The 18351-nt window shown below is 37.9% G+C and overlaps 1 protein-coding gene across 6 annotated transcripts in view; it reads left to right on the forward strand.

Annotated features, from left to right (window-relative positions):
* The window catches only part of NALCN (sodium leak channel, non-selective), a 244939-nt gene that overhangs the window by 133087 nt on the left and 93501 nt on the right, over window positions 1-18351 (forward strand). For all 6 annotated transcript variants that reach the window (XM_075740769.1, XM_075740787.1, XM_075740816.1 and 3 more), the window contains 3 exons: window positions 4135-4326; window positions 11080-11217; window positions 15484-15558. In XM_075740769.1, the coding sequence (XP_075596884.1) occupies window positions 4135-4326; window positions 11080-11217; window positions 15484-15558 (405 nt within the window). The remainder of the gene's footprint in view (window positions 1-4134; window positions 4327-11079; window positions 11218-15483; window positions 15559-18351) is intronic.

Genomic DNA, 18351 nt, shown 5'->3' on the forward strand with positions numbered 1-18351 from the left:
AGCTACCCCATTCATCCTCTTTGAAGTGCTTAGAGTTGTTCCAGTTATCACAGAAAGCACTGAGATTCACTGTAGTGTGTTATGTTCTACAGTGCTAAAGAAAGGGATTTTTAAAAAAAAAAATATATTAAAGGATTCATATCTGTCCATTATTCAGCAATGGATTGGCATGGTAAATAATTAATAATTAATAAAGGCAAATAATATATTGTCAGAGTCCTGTCAATAAATGTGATTAGTTACAGTGACACATCATGTAATCAAGTGACTACAGTATGGGGGGAGCAGTCTCCCCAAGTGTGGGTTGAAATATGATGGCCTTTTCAGACTTCTGCAAATGCCATCCTGTATTTTTTCTAAATGGCTCTACAAACTTGCTCAAGAAACCTTTCAGGATGACAAATTCTATTGTGCTTTCACCTGGTATCATTTGAAGGCTTTTAGATGATTATAGCTTTGATTTTGCTGTCCAAATATGTAAAATATTGTTATTCAATGTGGCATGATATTTCTAACCTGCAAGAAAGGATGCTGTATCAATCAGGAGTGTCATTGCACTCTTGTGCCAAAAGCACACAGGAAACCTAGCTGGGAGCTCTAAGTTAAAACAGTTAGCAACTTAGTTAATAGTTGGTCCATATTTATTACGGCAGGGTCCACTTACATCTGGTGATATCTTTCTAGGAATGTTAAGTATAAATTATGAATGTGTTGGACTAAATGTGTAGCATCATCACTGAGTCATACGATTGAAAGTATAATTAAAACGTAGCCAGATGTTGATAATAAAATAATAAGTCTTTTTAATGGATTTAATTAGCTTTGTGGGGTGGGGGTGGTGGTGGTTTGGGTTTTTTAAAAAAAAAAGTGCTAGCTTTTATGACAGAAAATGTCAGGATGTGATTTTTTTTTTCCAAAATGTATGAGAGATACGTACATTTTACAAGCAGAAACACCTGCTACACTGAAAGATTTGTGTTGTATTTTGCAATCCAAATCCCATAAGAGGCAAATGACAGCAAGGTTGGAAAATACTTTTGATGTCAGTGTGTAAGGGAGGTACGCACTGTATTCCCCTGCAATTAAGCTTCTGGGCAAGCTAGATAACACATTTTCAAATCAACCAAGGTCAAAAAGTCTTTTTTTTTTAACATCTTGACGTTAAGCAGATTTCCAGGCCTTTAGGTATTAATGATGACAGGTTAAATGTGTTCCTTCTTAGCCAACAAAAGAGATTACTGAAAACAGAAGTCTTATTTGACACATTCCAGGATAGCAAGGAGAAATATCATTTGGCTTATCTAGTTTTCCTTAGCATATATTTCAGTCTGCATTAGTCATTGGTCTTCATCATTACCTTTTGCCAACACATCATTCACTCTTAGCCACGCTGGCTACCATCCACCTTCCCAACTATCTTTCTTGCATTCGTTGTACGTTCATTCAAAACACTTTGCAAAACCTTCTGTGAAGGACTACGGCAAAGCACCATTCCATGGCTATAATCTATAGAACACAAAATCAGTGGAGAAATGACAGAATTTGCATATTATTGCAGAGATCTGTAATGAAACAGAAAAAAAGGGAGAGATTTGAACAGAATTTGACCTCTACTGGACTGAAGAGATGGTATTGTATTTGTGCTTGGGGAAAATATTGCTGAGTCATTTTCTGAATAAATATTGTCCCTTTTAGGGGATGCAGCTATTCTTTGTAACAAAGCTGTGGTTTCTGTTTTGTATTTTTCATTTTGATTTGTTTTTCAACATATGTTTATATTTAATCCAAGTAGTGCACCTTCTACAGCTCTTAAATTTAATACAATTTGCGATCTAATTACACAGAATGCATAAATGTTCATTAGTGTACTTTTGCTAGATTCAATTTGTCACCTAATGAAAATAAATGAAAAAAACCCAAATAGTATCAATAAGATTAGTGTGTTGCTTAAAGGTCAATGAAAGTTTCCCAAAGGAAGGGGAAAAAAAGTAAGGCAGATAATACAGTTTATCTAAAACACAACTCAGAATACCAACTAGCATGAAATCTTCACCCTACTGGAGTCAGTGTCAAAACTAGTATTAAGGGGACCAGAGCTAGCATTTACACTGCAAGGAGATTTGTAAGTAAGAAGACACCATGTTTATATGTTCATAGTGCATGGAAATCTCGCTCCTCTCACTGTCTGTCAGTGTCTTGGTAACCAATTTCATGTACTCAGATTATATGTAATGTGCTCATGGTACCAATGTGAAAGAACGAACCTTATCATCTCACCTTGTTCTAATGTTGTGAAAGTTAAGCTGCCCAGTGTAACCTCTACATCTAGGACCCTTTTAAACTACTGAAGACAGTGAAGGCTCATCCCATCTCGCACAAGGGGTCTGGTGTGTGTTTGGAACAAGTTGCTCTCTTGAGTTGACTTTCTCTTTCTCCCTCCTTTGACAGTACAGCCTAGATGACTAGCATATTCTGCGTACCTGATGGATAGCTAGGGAGATGAATTTAATGCAAAATGCAAAGGTGTACATTATTAGCAAGCTACAAGGTACAGTGAAGCCTTTCTGTAAACAATACCATATCCTTCTGTCAAACTTATTTTCTCTCCAAAAGCAGCACAGTAATTGTATTTGACTTGTACATCCGGTCAGTCTATAATTGCACTGTAATTCCTACCTTTCAGTTTCAATATGATTCTTGTGGAAATATTAGCAATACCTTGGGCTAGAGACACTTTTTCTTCGCTAAGAACTGCAGGATCTCACTTGCCTCATATGCTCCTGTCGGTTGTCTCCAGCAACTGCTGTGGCTGCCACTGCCTCTTGTTGATACTGATGTTATGTCACTGTTTGTGCCACCATGAGTGGCAGAAATAGGAGGATCAGAGCTGTCAGCAGCTTTTCCAAGGTAGAGGCAGCAGTGAATAAGTCAGGAGCTCCACACACAATCACAGTTCTGCTGCCACTACGATACTGAGAAGTGTCAGTTATGTCGAGTATGTCAGAGGCACACAATGCCGTTACCTCTGATATTGAGAAATGCCACCCAAAATTTCCATCATTGTGTATAGTATGAAATAGCAAAATACGTTCATTACCAAACTTCCTAGGTTATACAGTACACAATGCCAAGAAGTTTTGTCTTGGGTCACTGAAACGGAAAGATGACTTGTGGAAGAAGAGTTAGCAGTTCTTTATGCAAATATGTAATCTGGTGTAACAAAAAAAACATAGGATAATAGAAAAATCTAGGTTGGAAGTGGCCTCTCATCTCATCTAGCCTGCTGCTCAAAGCAGAGCTTTCTTCAAAGACTGTTCAAGACCCTGTCCATTTAGAATAAGTATGAACTTTTAACAGTAGTGATAATCAAACTGGAGCAATTTACCTAACACTGCAATGGATTCTTAGTTGCTAAATTTAGACTGATATATTTTGACCTTTGCCTGAAGCCATTCTTATGTGTAGTAACACACTATAAACCTTCATTGGTCTGTAATTCCACATTACATTCAGATTTACTTACCTCCTGTGGTGTGTTTTGCCTATGTCTTTGTTCCCTTTGTTACCCCAAAACCAGCTTTACCCAACTGCATTTCTGTGATGACTGTTGGTGATAGGTGAGTTGAATACAGCCTTGGGGACCTTCAGTATCGTCCCATGCCTGTACTCTCAAGACCTCCGCTGTCATCCCATGCCTGTACGACTCGATGCTGCATGTTATGAAAGGGTCATAGACAGCTCATTCTATGCAAAATTACAGCTTGTTATTACTACATGTTAGAAAAAAAGAGATGTGACAATAAGCATTACACCACACAATCATCAAAAGCTAAGCAAAAGACAAAATAGGTTAACAGTTACCTGGTCATTAGGTAACTGCTTTTAATAGCTGAAACAAATCTCCAGGCAGGCCAGGATAAGTACAGGCAAAGCAAAGTACACACAGGTTCCAGGGCTTGTGTTCTTAACCTAACACACAACTTGTGGTCTGTTACAAGCAGTGGCAGCCTGATATTTACTGGGCTACAAGGCTGCAAGTCCCTTTTTGGCCTTGAAGGGTCTGCTCCTGTGAAAAATTGTGATTAATATGATAATCAAATAATTAATACAGTTGTATTTTCTCTTTCTTTGCAGGTTCTTAGAGTAGTTCGGCTTATAAAAATTTCTCCTGCTTTAGAGGACTTTGTGTATAAGATATTTGGACCAGGAAAAAAACTTGGGAGTTTGGTGGTATTTACTGCAAGCCTTTTAATCGTGATGTCAGCAATCAGTTTACAGATGTTTTGCTTTGTGGAAGAACTGGATAGATTTACAACCTTCCCACGGGCAAGTATAAAATGTATTGATTACTTGCTGCTTATTATTTTCTTATCATTGATATATCCTATTTGTTATTACATTAGTGGTCTTCCTTTCCTTCTGATAACCATGGAACAGTTTATCTTCATATGTGTGGATAAAAGAATTGTATTTTCTGGGTGTAACAGTCTTCCTGTAGTCCTTCAGTAGTGAAGTTTGTCTTTCTTTGGGTTAAGTATTCTATTTCTGCTGTTGAGGGAATACAGAGAAAGTTTATGTGTGCACCCTGATGATGACATGGCAAAGGATACAGCTTAACAGTACTCTTGCATGTTACAGAAAGAGGATTCATGCACAATCATGAATAATAGGTACAAAATTTATATAAAACATGTCTACACATAATGTATATTTTCATATTGTAAAAGTGGTTGTTCTTGATTAGTACAGGAATGCTTGTTTTACACAGGGCTATAAAACCTGTCTGTATTGATAAAATAAGTGTTTGCCTTTTGGGTATAAATAATGGATATTTATGGGTGTTGCGTTAATTCAGAACAGAACATTGAAAATCAGTGGAAATTGGAGCTAATGTATTTATTGAAGCACACTGCTCTGAATTAAAATACTGCTATTTCTTTAATAATGGATTAGACTGAGTATACATGGATTGGTTCCAGTGACAATTTATTTGTTTCTGTCATTCCGGTTTGGTTGTCCAATGTATCTATTTTAGTGAAAGTGCATTGGTTGGTACAATTAAATAACAATGAATAAGGCAGCCTCAAGGGTCATGCATTTAGCAAACAAAATGGCTAGGCAACAATTTGTAATTAGCAACCTGGACTTGATGTATGAGAAACTGGCCGTCAAATGTAAGACAAAATATACCTACCCACAGGGAATAATGTAATACTGTGCTTTCTCTTTCGGAAAACGTGCTTAGAAAAGCAGCCAGTAGGATCATTAAGAATTCAGTATAATTCATTTTTTAAATGCTGAAGAAAGCAAAAAGAATATAATAAAACTTAAGCTTTTCCAATTAAATCAGGCCTCTGTCTCTAAATTGAGTGATAGTACTACCTTACTGTATGCCCAACTCCCATGTATAACTTCTGAAAAAAACCTTCCAACTGCAAGTTTGAAATCATCATGGAATTAGGGTTTAGAATTATTTTTATTATTTGTGCAAAATGGCAATGACATTCCTGAAAGAGTTATTGTAGTAGAACTAGGACAAGACAGATTTACAACCATCTGTACATTTTAACTAGATAAGTTGGTATAAGTACCTGAGAAAGATACTCTTGCAGGAAAACATTGCCAAAATATATTAAGATGTTATTCAATGTTTAAATTATTTTTTACATTTCAATCTGAGGCCATTTAGGCCTCAGTAAGAGCCATCATAGTGAATTTTAACAGATACATGTATATACTAAAATAAATGTTTGAAGACTGAGAAAACATTTACTCCAGTAAATTATACAGTTTTTTACAAACAGAAAATCTCTGAACTTGTGTTCTATTTTCTGACTTAAGTTTTAGAAAAACAGAAGACCAACTACCAATAACAAAGGAGTATTCCAGCAATACAGAGTTGAAATCTTCTCAATACTTCTTATATGATAGCCAGAAGCAAGAGTCTCTCCCTATTTTTTAGTTACTCTCCTTATTTTTTAGTTACTGTTTATTTGTATACATATTCACCTCATAATGAATGGTTCAGAAGTATACTTTGTAGCCTGTGGTTTCTTTTTGTAATTTTCTAATGAAACATCTCTTAATAGGGTAATAGAGTCAGTGAAAATTTTGTACTCAAAAATCGTGATTAATGGTGTGAGTGATGGTGTCCCCCCAAAGGAGCGTGTCTTCCTAGCAAAGGCTGGGGGATTCCCGATGATCTGCTCTGAGTAAAGAGCACTTCATCACTTTACAATAAGACAATTACAAAATGTGCAATTTGGGTTCGTCTGGATTATATTATTTTCAAAATGCGACTGAAGATATATTTGCATTACTATATAATGTAGGAGATGGTGTGAGGTCTGCATCAGCAGAATTTGCTACAATAAATTTTTAGGGGCTTGCCCTCAAGAGCAACCCTAAAATTGCCAGGACTGTGGCTGTGGACTCCTTCTGTTCTAAATAGAGAGAGGACAAGCACACTAACGAAAATGGTGACACCAGAGGCTTAAATTTTGAGCTTGTACATTAAAGTGCCTTCTGCGCTGAAACTGACAAAACCTAAAATCATTTTGAAACCAGAAGTGCTTTATAAGAAAGCACAGTATGGGTTTTGGAACAAGTAGACCTCCTCCTTTCGCTAATGCCTCTAAAATTGCATGTTTTCACATGGTTTCCTGACAACAGTCAATAGGCACAAGCTCAGTGTTGCCATGGCAACAAATTTCACCCTTCTTTTGGCCATTGCAAGTTCCCAAATGGACTGGCTTTCTCTCTAATGCTAACTATAAAAACATAGATGTTTGTCATGCTGTTTTCAACCGATCCACCATCTCTATTTTTGCACATCTTCTTGGGCTGCACATACTGAGCCATGAGAAAGATGGGGGGTGGCTGGGCCCCCCAGAGAAGGAATTGGGGGTGGGAGGGTGTCTGTGTAAAGGCATCCATGTAAGATGGCCGCTAAGAAATGTTAAAAATCACTGTATGAAAACAAAGCATGTTGTTAGTGTCTCTGACTTCCATGTTTCTGGTTTCTCTTGGGGTTTGGGGCCATGTGCTGACTAGTCAGTGTCACAAGTTGCAGAGCTGGTAATGCTTTAAAATGGGTCAACGCAAGACAAAAGCCAGGCCCGACTGATCTCAGCAGCAAAATGCCCCAGTCTTCAGCAAAACCAGGACTTTGCTCCTAGCCTTGAGCTTGGAGAAAGCTCAAGTTGTGAAATGTTAGGTCAACGTAAGCATCATCCATTAAAAAAGTTGAACAATGTAGTCGTAATTCTCTGATGCAGTTACAATCTCAGTGCCACTGCCACATTTTTACAGGGTGGCTACTCTTCTCTCAGGGTGTTATTGAGCACTCATGACCATGTTAGGAGAAGAAGGTAAGTTTACACAGGTAGAACAGATTGCAAGCATTTCACACCACTGGCCTAAATCCTGTTAGCTTAATTTGCGGAAGTGATCCCACTGCTTGTAGGACTGCTTCCATGAATAAGGCCATTGGGATTTGGCCCATAATATTTTATGGACAAGCAGCAGCTACAAGTCAGGTACATGATAACTGTAAGTAAGTAGTAATTTGTGTGGCACCAGCCCTGTAATAGTTGGACAAGATACCAGAACTGACACTTCAGCTCATGTGTTCCACCAAACCTTTGCCAATCTTCCACTATAAATAAAAAGGTAGTTTGACTTCCATCATCAAAACAGCTAATTAAGTAATAGGGCATAAATACTCAAAGAAATTGACAGTCTTTTCTATAACCCAAATTAATTCAGAAAATCACCATTTGCATAAATCTCTAAGTCTCATCTTCACAGATGTTGATTCTGTCAGCTAGTTGCATTTCAAATTAATTTTAAAATAAACAGTGGAAAGTATACCTTTCAGCTAAAAATAACTTGCTCCAAAGGAGATTGCTGGGTGCGAAGCACATATACATTGTGCACTGCCTTGTTTTCTTAAAACTAATGTTTTGTCATATACTGGACTTTAATGTTATAATAAAATGTTACATTAAATTGAAAGACCATATATAACCATATGTTTTATGGACAACTGTTTTAGATGGAAGATTAGATTTTTATGATGTTAAAAGAATGTTTTTTCCAAATTAATCTAGGGCTTGTATTAATGAGGGCTCCACATTAATACATAGTATTGGAGGTATCTTTATACTTTGAAGAATTAATTAAAATATGTCTTTTTAAAAAGCAATAAACTATGGTAATTTAGTGCAATTCAGAAGAAAGGATACTGCACTGGTTCAATTATCCAGTCCCTCAGATGTTTTTAAAGCCAGCAGTGGGGTGTATTACTTCAGGTAGTGCCCACCTGATATTTCAGCATGGAGTGTCACACCGGCCGGGTAGGACCAGCCACCTCCCTGGCTCCAGAGATGCTCTGAGCGCGGGGAAACAGCAACTGCCCAATTTAGCCTCGCCTCCCTCTCACGAAGGAAAGCTGGGAAGCGGTGCTGAGCACTGATGGGGTGGCTGGCTTCTTCACCCTCAAGCCCTGCTGGTAGCTGTAAAGGAGGCTGAATTTCCTGCTTCTTTTACTCATGCTCCTCTGGCTACAGAAAGCCCCTCCTAGCTAAAGATCCCAAATGTTTCCTTCTCTGCATGTTTAGCATGGGGAGGTATTTTGCAGAGCTAGATAACACTTGTTAGGGTTGGGGGTTTTTTGGGGTTTTTTTTTTTTTTTTTTTTTGCAGGACCCTCATCATGATTTATTAGCTAAAGGAATCGCTAATAAGAGTTTGTAATTTTGCACAGTGTAAGGAGTCTGCACATGTGGTTGTGGGGGGGCACTAATTCGAAGGGAGGGTCTGCCCGCAGGTCAGCAGCATGCTAGTTAAGGTCAAAGTTATCGGCAGGAACATAATGTAGAGGGCACTGTGCAAATGCCAGGCCCCGTATTTGGGCTGTCATAACACGTGACATAGCAAAGACTTTACCTGGCATCAAGAATGTTACAGAAAAGTGGTTGCAAGCAGTTTTCTCTGCTGCTTCTAGTTTATGCTAGTCTTCGTTCTCTGTGGGAATCTGTGTGTTCAGAGGAAAGGTTGGGACATTACGTTTGCTGAAGATGTTGCTCACGTGGAAATTAAAGTCTTAAGTTTGACTTCATCTCCCAATGTGTGCGATTGCTCACTTGGATGCCTTGATCTGTTCCATGTAGACCTTAGCTTCACTTCTTGTGAGTGATTTGGACTTGTAGGCTTAATCATCTCTGAAAAATTGATTAGTGTGATTTAATTCTGAAAAGCAACTGCAAAAATAGCTCTCAGGCTCCTTGGTCTTAGCCAAAGAGTGTGTTCCTGCTTCTGTCTGCTTCAGAGTGCCACAGAGCAGAGCAGCGATAAGAAAGAATGGATTCTGGTGTGGGCTTTTTTGTGAGAGCCAGCAGGCACATCCTTATTATTATTTCAGATAGTTGGAACCAGCTTCTTGTCACCAAATATTAAATTAATCTTATGGCCATATGGACATCACACAGGGCCAGGAGGAGATGCAGGACCAAGTGCTGTATGCATGTATGTGGACGGTCTGCTCTAGAGTAAATTGGCCTGTATGGCAGGGTAGAAATCACAGCCTGGAGTGGACTCCCTTAAGGGTGTGGGTGTAGCCTTAAGGGTCCTGTTTGCATTGGGAGAGACTACTTAGAGAATACATTGTTTTGTTTGAAAAACTCTGCAAACTTGATAAGGTGCCCAAGCAAAGTACTTGCCTGTAGTGAATATCAGTCATATAAACTTGAAGTCTCCCTCTCAATTAGTTTTGCCAGTAGCTTTAAAAGATTGATTAGAACCCATTTTATTGTTTTTCAAGGACATAAACTTATATATCTACATGTTTTCAGCTTTTCCAGCATGCATTTGGGCTTAGGGTAAATTGATGTGAAGGGCTCTCCAGGTACTGCTGTTTTCTCATGGGTGTGACAAGAAGAGTCCTGTTCTCTTTGTGCCAAGTGCGTTACTGTGTTAAGCTGCTGTTGCTGGGGATGTCAGGCACACGGAGCATAAATGTAATATATCTTTATCACTGTGTCAACATTCTGAATCCGAGGAATCCTATTATCTGGAAGTTGCATTGTTAATGTCTTCAGTTTCTAACACATTTTTTGTTATGTATTAAACTTCAGTAAGATACCAGCTTTGATCCTTGCTGTCTGGAGAGAGTATTTTTGGTGTCAGGGAAAAGCAAAAGAAACTTGTGCAACAGTTTGGCCTCATTGAGAGATTTAAAACTCAAGAACCCCACTTCAGTTTGATACCATCTATGGCTGAGTCAGAGCACGGTCTTCAGTGTCTGTGTATGATGTACACATCACGCTCACACGTTGTTCATGTTGAGTTAGATTCTGCTCTGTGCTGTAGGCTCAAGCTGAGTTTTAAAAGGTCTAAGACATCTGAGTTCTAGGCTTATCTGGATTCATATAGTCCTATCAGCAAAGACAGTTGGTTGAAACATTTCCATTATTCCCTCTATTTTTGACGTGTGCCCTCGGTCTTGAAGGGATTTGAAAGTGTTACAGGAACAGTTCCACAAAGAATGTTATTTACAAAATGTATAGGGGAAGAATCTGGCTGAGACGGGTGGAAGTTCTTGGACCTTACCCTGTATGGGTTAGTTTCACCTGGGGGGTGCCTAGAATGCTTCTGCTATTAACATAACATAAATTTATGGTCGCATTTAGTTATAACACTTTATTATAGGTATATTTAGAAAGTAACACAAAAGAATAAGCATAATCAAAAAATGACAATACAGTATAACGTTCAAAACAGTGATCTCTGATGTCTCCTATTTTGTCAGACCTGGAGGAAACCACAAAGCTCATCACATGGGCTAATGGAGCTAGGACCATGTTTACAAGTTGCAGATTACAGTTCAGTCAAAAGTTAAGCTATTTATTTCTCTTTCAGATCTGGAATAGCATTTCACCTGACTTTAAAAATTGAAATACATTTGTTTATTAAGATTTAAAAAACAAACCAAAACAGGTTGCTCAACTTGAGGAGTGTGTCAATAAAACCATATTAATATAATTTGTGAATTGATAATATGTAATTGTTTTTCTTGCAGGCATTCATGTCAATGTTCCAGATTCTCACACAGGAAGGATGGGTGGATGTAATGGATCAGACACTGAATGCTGTAGGACATATGTGGGCACCAGTAGTTGCTATTTATTTTATACTATATCATCTTTTTGCTACTCTGGTAAGTCTTCACTTGCAAACGTGCTGTGCTTTTCTTTGTTTTGAATTATTATTCTAGCTCTTGTATTACTTGTTTTTCTCAGCTAGTTAAAACTAATTGTGATGCTCCTTTTCAGCTTAGAGGGCTCTAGGATAAGTTCTTTGGTGTGGCAGAATTTACCCTTCAGCCATGTGGCATAAGGCCTTTGTTCTGGTGTGAGGTGTTCTTTGTAAGATCCAAGTCACACTGCTAGACTACCAATACAATTGTTAACTGTCTTGTACCTTCACAGTTCTAATGATTGCAGAGTTAAGCAAGTGCTTTTATTTATCATGTAGAAACGGTCTCCTCAGCTTCCATTGCATTCTCTTTGCAGCAGTAATTAAAGTGAGAAGTGTAAAGCCTGGGGATATAAACTCTTGAATAGAAATTACTACTTTCCTATTGCCTGATGCAAAATCAATGTATAGAAAATATATGATATAGTATATCAAGGAGTAAAAGGATAAGAACTAATATAGCAGTTCCTGCATGTGTATGGAAATGGGGATTATGTCTGAAAAAACATTTTTTCTGTATGCATTTCAAATGGGATGATTACATTTTTTAATAGAGAAAATAGTAAGAAAAACAGCTTTTTGGATATCCTATATCAATAAGGGCTCGGTACTGTATTTTGAATACCAACACAGAGAAAATACCACAATCAGGGGAATAACCATTTTATGCACCCTTAATTGACTCCCACTTTTCCTCATTTTGTATTTTGCATTCACTGCAGTTTTTGATACAGTTATTCTTATTTTCACTTTCTTCATTCCATTTTCTTTCTTTGCTCAGTTATCTACTTACATAAGGTACTATTTATACAATCTCCATCAGCTTCCATCTACTTCTTTTACTTTACAGTTGTCCTGTTTCACTTCTAAAGACTGAATAATCTGACTGTAATTGTGGGTGGAGTGGGTTCCTTCATATGGATTGAAATCTTGACCACTTTATAAATGGCAGTGAAGTGCATTTGATGCTCTTTAACCAAATTAAAGAATAAGCCAAAGAAATGTATGTATCAGCAGGTATATAGGACATGTAATTTGCTCGAAAGGGTCAGAGGAGTCCTTGGGGTGTGAAAAAGCAACTTTCCATGCTGAAGCGATCTTTAAGTCTCTTTGGGAAGTGGGAATAGAAAGCAAAAAGGAAGTGGGGTTTGATCATGTATTTGAAAGCAGTTACTGGTTAGAGAATCTTATTGCTGATCTTCTGATTCTTGGCCAAGAACATTGTCTGAACTGGAATCTGTTTTTATCTCTTAGATGAGCATTAAGCAAGTCCATAAAGTAAATTAGTGTCAGGTAGCCTCTATGCTAGAAATTCACACCTTAATTGAAAAGCACCTTAGCTGTAAGAGCAATGTTAGTATTCTGAATTATGTTTCATGTTTTGAAAGAGTCATCTAGGACTTCTCCATTTGTTTACTCAAAGCACTGATTTTGCTAAGAGTGAAGTCACTTTTCTGTACACCATCCTCAGTCCTTTTACAGGAAATTTGCATTTAAGTATACAGTCCTTGCTTTGCTTCATAAGTGTACACATTTCTTCTCATTCACTTATGCAAATTTCACATGGATGAAGAAACTCTGCTAAGATGACTTCTCAGAATTACCTGGCCTTACTAAGTGATCAGTTTTGGTTCTAAGATCTTCCTCAGACCCTCGAAGAGAAAAGCTATGTAGGACAGAGTTGTCTGGAGGCAAAAGAAGCTTGAAGAAAGAAAATAATGTGGAATTGGTAAAGGAGCACGAAAATGGTTGGGCTGCTCCTGTCACCGAAATCCGGGAATAAACCTCGTAACACCAATGTAGTGTTAAAAGGCAGGCATTCTTTATTGCAGCGCTGGATGCACGGGGGATAGCTCCACCCAACGTGCATGCCAGGTGATCACCAACACACAGGTTATGTAGGATCAAAACATACATATTCATCATTTTTCTCAGAAAAGGCAGTCCTAGGATAATCATTTCTTGGAATCCATTTCCATATTCTCCTCCCCGTCACGCATGCTCAGTGATTTGAGTCGGTGGTCCTCAGGGGTCTCTGGTGGTTGTCAGTGGTCTTGCACCCATGTCCGCTGGATGACCTCCTTCATGCAGGCATGCGCAGTATCCTTGTTGCAGGTGCACCTGCACCTATCCATAGAGGTGCACCTGCACCTGTCCATAGCAACTTACTTTATAAGATTAATATTCCCAGGCCTATTGTCCGGTTGGGTAGGGACTGTACAAGGAACATAGCAGCATTGTATCTTGCCACAGTCACCTTGCCACTTGCCATGGTTAGTTAGCTTCATTACCTATTACCTTGGTTATAAACTAATTACCTCAACCTGATTCTATAGTTTCTGTTTCACAGCCCCTATCCTATGGTTACACTCCTGAAACCAAAAAGTAGAGTTCTAAGAATAAACAGCCGTCAGTGAATAACAAGAGTGAAGTTGAATGAAGAAATGACTTTCACCAGCCAGAAGAGGTGGGGAGGATTAGAACTGAGAAGTGATAATTGCAGGCATTTGGCAAAGCAGACTGTAGAGCCTTGGAAAGAAATGAATAGGTTTCACATTAGAAGGCAAAGAAAAGTTGAAGCTCAAAAAACAAAACCTCTGTTGGAAGTGAGGACTGTTATTAGTTGAGATGGCAGCGGAGGAAGTTAAACAAATAACAAGTTTGCGTTTAACTTTTCTTTTGTGGTACATCGCCTTTGGTTCTAGTTGAAGAAAAGTGGAAAGGGAGTTAATGAAAGTCTTGATGCCTTGATAAATATCTGTGCATGAAGCAGCAAGACTGTAAGTGGTGACGTGTTTAATGAGTACTATACTTCCTTTTACTGTGGAACTCTGCTTCCTTAACTGGTATGCTCTGAGCTGCAGGTACTCAGCTGCATCAGTGGAGCATCATAGACTGTATGAAGTAGCTGAAGAAAAAAATCACCATACTGTAAAATCCTGATAGAGTGATAGCGAAACTGTTCATCAGCAATTAGGGATCGAAGTAGTTTGTGCCAGGGATTGTGTATTTTATCAGAATTCTGTCTTGCTTTGCCGTTCTGAAGGCCTCTTTAACTTCCACTGTTCGTAGTAGTCAGATCATTGAAAACTGTATAAGATGCTGTTTAAGTATGTGGCATATATAATATGTCTTTTCAGCTGCAGGAAATTCTACATATTCCTAAAGCCAGTTTCCTGTTAAAAGAACATTTCTCTTTCTGAGCACTGACAGTTCAGAAATTTATGGGTGAGAGTCCTTCCTGTGTCTTCTGTACCTTTATTCATGGAGGGAATAGGAATCCTGTTCTGGAACAAGGTCCAGACACCCAGCTCAGGTGCAGTTTGAGTTCCAAACTTCTTGTCTGGTGTACTAAGCTACTTAAATTTCATCCTCCATATAGGTGGGGAATAATTTTCCAGTGTGATTGAATAACAGGTAAACTTACACTTCATTTACAACAGTGGTGGGCACATAGGTCTGCTCTGGTTGTCAATCAGTGGTCCAAGACCACAGAAATATTTTAGACCTGTAACTCTTTTAAAAGAGCTTAGATTCCTTCTGATATCTCTAGGAAAGTGGTACTTGCCTGTAGAAGCTCAGTATGTTTGAGGATACTTGCCTTGAACCTCAGAGACTAAAACCCTGGGATTCTTCCTCCTACAGGCATATCTACACAATATTTAATGTATAGTAAATGAAAGTGCATAAGTTTCCTATACTGTGGCTCCCGATGCATGCAAATAATGAGGCAGCTAACTTTTCCTTCAACGTGGAGTTAGCTACTTTGCACAAAGGCACCCTGAGCATTGAGCAAGCCCTTAAAGTAAATTAGTGTTAGCTGGCTTCTGTGCTAAAAATTTGCACCTTAATTGAAAAGCACTTTCGGCTTACAAGCTGGTTTAGGATTCTGCTTTGTCTTTCTTTTTTTTCATTATTTCTGATTAATTTAATTTTCTTTTCATGTGAAATACATTTTGATGGGTATATTGTTAAACATAAATAATGCATTGGTTATAAAACCTAGAATTCAAAATTTTTAAGTTCATATAATTGTATGATAAGCTAAAAACCAATTTACTACTTGCAAAATGGCTAGCAGACAGATAGTAGCAGGTGATATTTGTTCAACAGATGTAAAGGGCAAGATTCCCATTTGCATCAGTAGGGCCCTCATTTTTCCATGTCATTTCATAGTACTTCTTAAGAAAAATAAAACAAGCTCAAATAATTTGCAATTGTTTCATAGATTCTACTCAGCTTGTTTGTTGCTGTTATTTTGGACAACTTGGAACTTGATGAAGATCTGAAGAAACTTAAACAAGTAAGAACATTTTTTATTGTGCTTGGAAGTAGTTTCAATAAAGCATTACTTTACCGGTGGTTTTATGGTAAAAGATGGGACACATCTTCATTAAAATGAACAAAACAGTAGCTGTTTAAGAGAATAGCAGTATTTTGTTAGATAGTTGACCGTCTCACCATCTGATAGAAATTAAGAGATTGTAAAAGAGATTTAGAAATTGGTTTAAATATCTGATGAAAGTCAATTTAGATAGTTATGTAACTAAAATAATTTTAAAATCACAGCTAGTTCATCTTTTTGCTTATAATCTAGTGAAAGATGTTCCTGCCCATGGCAAGGGAGTTGGACTAGATGATCTTTAAGGTCCCTTCCAACACAAGCCATTCTATGATTCTGTGTGATGCTTTATGAGCACACCGTAGCACCACTGCAGGACTAGCAAGGGTCCCCAGACAGGAAGCAGTAAAAAGGACAAGGTTGAATGTATTAGGCCAGTGCTAAAGATGCTTGGCAAAGTTAACTTGATCGATTGATTCTCCAGATTTGGGGACCAAGATTACCAAGAAGCCATTCTCTCATGCTTGAAACCCCAAATGACAATCATATAAAACAAGCGTAACTAGAGAGTTCGCGCTGGCCATTGTGACCTTGTGAGCAAACCACCAGAGAGAAAGGTATCTGTAGCTTTTACATAAATATATAGCTGTGCTTTAATCTGCACAAAGAAGAGCAAAATCACCAACGTTTGCCTGTTTCGTGCACGAAATAGCAAATTGAGAGCTTAATATGTAGGAACCTCTTTTGTAATATTTGGGTTGTAGCCTTCTTTCACCCATCGTTGGCTGGTTTTGTTCATCTTTCAGGTGCATCAGCAATTGTTGTAGAATTATGTTCTTTCAATTCTTGAAAAACAATCACCCAGACAATTTAGTTATTTTACATTGAACCGTTACATTGAAACTAATGTGCCAAACAACCGCTACTTCATTTTTCCTTGTATATTATTTTTCTTTTAGTTTTAAAACTAAAAAGTGATGTGTTTGTTCATTTATTTTGTTTGTATTCGTTGTGTTCATTTTCTATACACTTACCATTTCTGGATTTAGAGATTGTACATTTCATGTATGCTTACTGAATAAGTAGAATGTGTCAAGCTAATATTGCTTCCCAATCTTCTGTTACTTCAAGGCACTGACAAATGAGAATATTATATAGTTCCTTTAAATTTGTCTTTATGGAATTCAGTACAGAAATCAATATTGCTTTTGCTGTGCAGTATTAAATATCCATATGTATTGCAAACTTGAAATAAGTTAAAAGGGCAGGTATTTTCTGCCACAAAGAAATATGAATACTGGATTTCAGTTAATCGGCTCACGTAAGTGAAATGAGAGATCTTATAGATCATTTTGGGATGGCCAGACAGTCTTGAGTATGCAAACTGACTAGACCAAATCAAGTTTATTCATTTTTCTCCTTACCTGTCTCAAGAGGTAAAATGATCTGAAATGAAAGTGGGTCAGATGTATGGTAAGCAATGTCATATCATACTGATAATCTTACAGGAAAATTTTCATAATGTCCGCGTGAGATGATAGGAGCACAAATCAACTTTCTGAAGTGAAGAGCTTAAGGGATGAAATCCTGTGGCTTTTCTGTGAAACTTAACATCTTCAATTCATAAACCACTTTAAAAGTCTACACCTTTGCTTCTGAAAGGGCAGCAGTATGGCTTTGTGTTTTAGCAGTCCAGTCTGGAACTGGGGAACAAAAAGCAATGATGAGAGGCCACCACTTGCAGTGCTTGCCACTGTGTCAGCCTGAAGCCTTGTTAGCCTGGTAGGAATCCTGTCTCCGTAACAGCAGTAGAGCACACTCAAGTAAAAGACATAAATAGAATTAAAATAGCTTTGAGACTGGCAGCAGCATAACTACATGAGTGTGGTGCTGGGCCAGAGTAAAACCACTGCCTAGGTCACCAGACCTTCTAGCTATCGTGCAGTGTGGCACCATGATGACACTGATAGTCTGTTTCCATGACCCAGGTGGGTATTTAACCAGAGGACAGCACTTTGCCGTGGGACATACCAGTTTGGTTGACTAGCATAATGGTATATGCATTATACACCATTATGACATATAAAGATGTCCAGGGTGGCTGACACTGGTTCACTTGTATCTATGCTTTTGAAATGTTGCTTTAAACAGCAGCCTTTCTTCAAAGACTGTTACTCAGTACTAGTGAATGTATTCCCTTCTGGTATTTTATCCAAACAAATTAATGTTATACAAAGTGTTGCATGTTTTAAAAATGCCTAAGGTGAAAGGAGGTAAGAGGTTGGTTCTTGGAGCTGAATCATGTGGAATTACTGGAATGATTGTACAACTGATTGAGCGTCTAGAACAGAAAGTGTCCTGTGGGGTAAATGTGATGGTATCACAGGCTCAGTGCTGATAGTGACTGTGCGCTATTATACTGAAATATTGGTTGTCTTATCTCAAAAGATAAAGCAAAAAGAGTTTTTAATTCAATGATATTTTGAATTCTCCACTAAAAAATATGAACTGAAAGAAGGAGAAGGATTGTGAGGTAATTGTTATGTTTTAATCAAGACCATTTCTATAAAGAAATAGATCTGTATTGCTGCACAGGAAAATTTTTGACATCTATAATTAAAAGCTGAATGGTGTTCCAAGGGAAGAATCAAATAATTCACACTGTTAAGTAAAAGACATTGGTTGAAAATGGTGAAAATGTAATGCTCTCAAAAGTATTTCCATCCTCATGTTTCAGTTTTTCCCTGCCTTTAA

Source organism: Balearica regulorum, chromosome 1 (assembly GCF_011004875.1).
Source record: "Balearica regulorum gibbericeps isolate bBalReg1 chromosome 1, bBalReg1.pri, whole genome shotgun sequence".
Classification (NCBI taxonomy): Eukaryota; Metazoa; Chordata; class Aves; order Gruiformes; family Gruidae; genus Balearica; species Balearica regulorum.